The following is a 5060-nucleotide window of genomic DNA, read 5'->3' on the forward strand; positions in this document are numbered from 1 at the left end:
ATGAAATTTAAAATTAAATAATTATTCAAAATTACAATGGGCACGGTCACATAAATCAGAAAGTGCATGGGAATATCTATCAGATATAGGGGTCGAACATTGGGCACGGTCACATTTTCCAGGACGTCGATAGAACATGATGACGTCGAATAATGCGGAGTCGCTCAATGCATTATTCAAGAAGAATCAAGAGTTACCAATTCTTGCAATGATTGAACATATTCGTAGCAAGTTGCAACAATGGTTTTATGATCGACGTGAGGAATCCCAGAATTGCACGAGTGTGCTAGCTCCGGCGTAGGAAGATTGACTATTCAAAACTCTGGAAGTGGCAAAAGCTCAATTTTTGGAATCACTAGATCAATTTCACTTCTCCGTGAGATACCGGTGTAATGTTGGATACATTGTAGACTTGAATGACAATACCTGCACGTGTAGACAATTTCAGTTGGAGAGTTTTCCATGTGCTCATGCTGTTGCAGTGACTATGTATAGAGGATTTTCACCACACAGCTTATGCAGTCATTATTACATGGCTGATTTTTGAAGAGCAAAGTATATTGAAACTATAATTCCTCTACCAAATGAAGTCGAATAGGAAGTTCCTGATTATATTGTAGCACTTAATAATTTGTTGCCATCTGAAGTTCCATCGCATACTCCTGGTCGTAGACGGACGTCCAGAATACCATCTACAGGAAAGTTTCCACAATCGCGTAAGTGCGGGCAGCACTACAGGACATACACGTCGATTTTGTACAAGTCAGATCCCACTAAATAATGACTCGACGAATGTGTAGTATCTATATAAATCATATGTATTTTCTATTTGTAATATGTTTTTGATTTTCTCAATTTAAATCGGATGTAATTTTTATCACATTGTTTAATTACTTTTTTTTACAACATATTTGAATAAAAAATAGGATTGATTTAAATATTACAATTTAATAATTAATATATTGCAGCAGTTAAATATTTAATTGGTTGTGTATAATTGGTTAAATATTTTTTTAATTAATTATATTAATTGGTTAAGTAAAAAATTAATTATTTCATATTTAATTACTTATTTCGATTATTTATTTGAATAAAATAATAGCACTTACTTCGAGTTTTCATTTAAGTATTTCTTTCATTAATTATCCTCATTTGGCACGTATATTTGATTATTTATATTCCTTTAAAAATTATATTTCGTTAATTATTTTAATGTGTATATTGTTTATTTAATATTTGATTGTTATATTTCGATTCCTTATGTAAATTAAAATAATAACATTTTGTTAATTATCTTAGTACGTATATTAATTATTTCATATTTAATTACTTTTTTCGATTATTTATTTGAATAAGAATAATAGCACTTACTTCGAGTTTTCATATAAGTATTTCTCTAATTAAATATTTAAAAAAATTATTACATTACAACACGAATCATACTGAAATAAACAACATTTACATTTTAATAAAATAATATACAATGCACTAAGGATCACAATTATATTCATACAAGTTGCAAGCTAATTTATGCCTCCACATATCAATCCAAGACTGATTTATTGTATCAACATTGCGACCAATGCTAAAAAACTCTATATAATTTATTGCAAATAAGCCACAGTTGCCTCTGCAACCGAAGAAGAATATATTAATTCGATAACATATAACTGAAAATTAAATCTTAAAATTAAAAAGTTTTAAATCCTTACAATCTTTCTTGTCTTGCCGTTGTCATGTTCCGCACAATGGCTAATCTGTCATTTACTCGAATCATCGCATGACTAGCCATCATGGGCACGATCACAGCCATTGGCTCCAGTATTTGCTCCAGTTGACTTTGTATCAGACAGCTATGATCAGAGTAGTACACATACATAGTGGAATCAGCAAATACGATTTCCACTGAAAAACAGTGAGTTCGCGATCACTGGAATATACATATGTGTACAATCCGTCCACAGCTTTCTGCACCTTAGCTGTAGCCCAATCACCCAATCTAGCATGTGCTCAGACAGAACATATTTATTCCCCTTGCTTATGAGCTTGTAATGCTCAATATCTACGACACGAACAAACTCATAGCTCAGGATAACTCGACTAGGACTGTCATAAGATCTCGAGTATCTCCGAGCCCGATCTCGTAACAATTCCATAGCCAAGTCGATTTGCTGAAACAAAAAAAAAAAAAAATAGAGTCGTTTAAGTAAATGAACCAACAACTTCTATAAACATAATAAATGTAAACTTAAAAAACTTACATCATCAACGAGCCAAGTTGAGGTTCTCAGTGCATCTTCGAACCACTTTTTAGCGTTGGACACGGTTATACTGTCACAATCCCAATTTACTCATTTAATTCTATGTAGAAAGATTTCAAAATTTTGTATACTTCGTGAAGAGAGAAAACTTTTGGCAATTTGTCGAGTACGGAGTAGGCAAGCACATATAAGATAATTAAAAATTTTCTTATATACTTGGTTACATTGCAAAGAGTATATTAGAGACTAGTAGATATACAAAAGTTGCATTACAAAAGTTCTCCTACCAAAAGTGGCACTATGCAAAAGTCGCCCTAAGCACCATATCTTATTAAGATAACTAACCGATTTGTACCAAAATTTATACATCAAAGGCCACTCGGACACATTATTTCTCCAGGAAAACAATTCGAAAATAAGTATATCATAGTGGTGGCTTCAAAGTAGTCGATGTGGTAGCGGACTCCTACAAAGTAGTTAAAACCCGAAAAATGTGGATGTCATCCACGTGTGGATTTCTTCGACAAACATGCAATATTTGCTATCTTCTGAAATCGTCCATTCTCCAGAGGTAAAGTCAATGTATTCGACCGTGATCATCTACAAAAAAAAAATGTGAATATATTTATTCAGCGAGTAATCTATACCATAATCTTTCTTTAATTTGAATAAGTAAGGAAAACAATGGACCCCAATTATAGATGTTAATTCTTACCCGTGCGCGCAATATGAAAATAACAATACATGAACTCAATAGTCAATTACACTAATTTGGTATAAAAATAATAATATCAATCACTATACAATGCAATGCCAATATCCAATGTCAATATCAATGGATAGAATCTCGGATCTATAATTGATTTGAAAAGTAAGAAGTAATCCAATAAACATAATTGAAATAAATATGTTTGGAATAAAAGTAAGTATAGATTAATCACCTTCAATGTTGCAAGACAATTAAAGTGCTACCTTTGTAAAGTTACTTGACTTTTGTTTTTGTTTTTTTCATTTTTTTTCTCACCCCATCCCCTATTTATAGTAGTGATTTGGAATTAAATTAGCAATTAATTTATTTTTCTATAATCATTATTTTGACACACTTTACCTTATCATGCTATTTGACTTTGTAGTATTTAAGGTGGCAAAATAATAAGTGTAGGGTAGCCACCTTCCTAACCCTACCATACAATGTGTCATCTTAATGTCTAGAGTGGCAAGGTAATTAATGAAAGGTAGCCACTTCATTTCCTCAATTTTACCACATGATTTTTAAACCAAAATTTTAATTCAATTCTTTTCATAATGTTATAATATAATTAACAAACTTTTTATTATGTTACATAAAATGTACAACGCATTATAAACTTACTAAAAAAATGTACATCACAACACAGAACTTATTAAAGTCTTGGGATATCACACATACAGCTGATGGTATAGCTATCTCTGAAAAATGAAAAAAAGTTACGATAAATACAAAAAAAGAGTAGCAAAATCATAAAATACTTACTCGAATTTAAGAGATTTGAACCAATAATCGAACGCCTTCTGTCTGACCGGGTCGACGTCGCGAAAAAGATTGGGGAACGTCCCATCCACAAACCCCCTTCTCTTCGCCTCGACCGTGTATGGGGAAACGATGTACTGTGACGGCAATCCCGATCTCTTACCGACCATCAGTGCTGGCGCATCATTAGCACGCCTCTTACCTTTCGGCACCTCCATCGCCCCCTCCGACACGAATACTACATCGTCATCCGTCATCTCTGGATTCCTCTTCTCCTCCGCAACCCCCTCATCCCCCTCTATTACCACCTCTAGTGTCCTCTCTGCTGCCTCCTCGGTCCCTCCCTCCGGCACCCTTGTCCCTCCTTCCACCCTCTCTATCTCATCCTCTTCCGACACCTCCACCCTGGCCATCCCGGCCTCCTCTGGCTCGACCTCCACCCCTTCCCTCTCGGCCTCCGGCACCGAATCAAAAAACTCATCGATTCCTGTTACTGTTGCCCACTAGTCTCGAGGAATACCAGTCTCCTCGACACTCCCTCTGTCATGTCTATTGTCAGAACCTCGAAAACCTGCTACATTGCCTCGAAGTGCTACAACCTCAGTATGAAGGTCTCATATATCTCATCGCAGCACTACAATCTCATCTCGTAGTGCTATCACCTCTGTCGTAAAATCTATAAAGAGATTATAAATAAAATATCGTATTTTCAAATGTAACCAATCAGATTTCATATTAACAAAACAATAAATAGATTCATCCAATCACATATTAAAACAGTTAAACAAAAAAATTCCCACACATTTGATTATTTAATTTTCCTTAAAAATTATATTTCTTTAATTATCTGAATATATATATTATTTATTTGAATGAAAATAATAATATTTAATTCAATTTTTCATTTTACTATTTTTTAAATTAATTATCTTAATTGGTTGAGTAAAAAATTTATTATTCAATTTAATTTATTCTTTAAATATTTCATTAATTATGTATATTATTTATTTCATATTTAATTACTCTATTTCGATTATTTATTTGAATAAAAATAATAATATTTAATTCAATTTTTCATTTAACTATTTCTTTAATTAATTATCTTAATTGGTTAAATTAAAAAAATTATTATTCAATTTAATTTATTCTTTAAATATTTCGTTAATTATGTATATTATTAATTTCATATTTAATTATTCTATTTCAATTATTTATTTGAATAAAAATAATAATATTTAATTCAATTTTTCATTTTAATATTTCTTTAATTAATTATCTTAATTGGTTAA

General features: G+C 31.9%; 1 protein-coding gene across 3 annotated transcripts in view; it reads right to left on the reverse strand.

The window, feature by feature from the left end:
- Nucleotides 1–1479: 1479 nt before the first annotated feature.
- The window catches only part of LOC111386332, a 5857-nt gene continuing 2276 nt past the window's right edge, over nucleotides 1480–5060 (reverse strand). Inside the window, exons 2-4 of one of the 3 annotated variants that reach the window (XM_023010792.1) lie at nucleotides 2262–2331; nucleotides 1713–2171; nucleotides 1480–1630 (exon numbers count right to left, since the gene is read on the reverse strand). In XM_023010792.1, the coding sequence (XP_022866560.1) occupies nucleotides 1887–2171; nucleotides 2262–2331 (355 nt within the window). In that variant the 3' untranslated portion in view covers nucleotides 1480–1630; nucleotides 1713–1886. Of the gene's footprint in view, nucleotides 1631–1712; nucleotides 2172–2261; nucleotides 2332–2435; nucleotides 2862–3774; nucleotides 4448–5060 lie in introns of those variants that run through there. The other 2 variants (XM_023010793.1, XR_002701207.1) reach the window with 2 other exon arrangements.

This window comes from Olea europaea, unplaced genomic scaffold (assembly GCF_002742605.1).
Source record: "Olea europaea var. sylvestris unplaced genomic scaffold, O_europaea_v1 scaffold3510, whole genome shotgun sequence".
Taxonomy (NCBI): Eukaryota; Viridiplantae; Streptophyta; class Magnoliopsida; order Lamiales; family Oleaceae; genus Olea; species Olea europaea.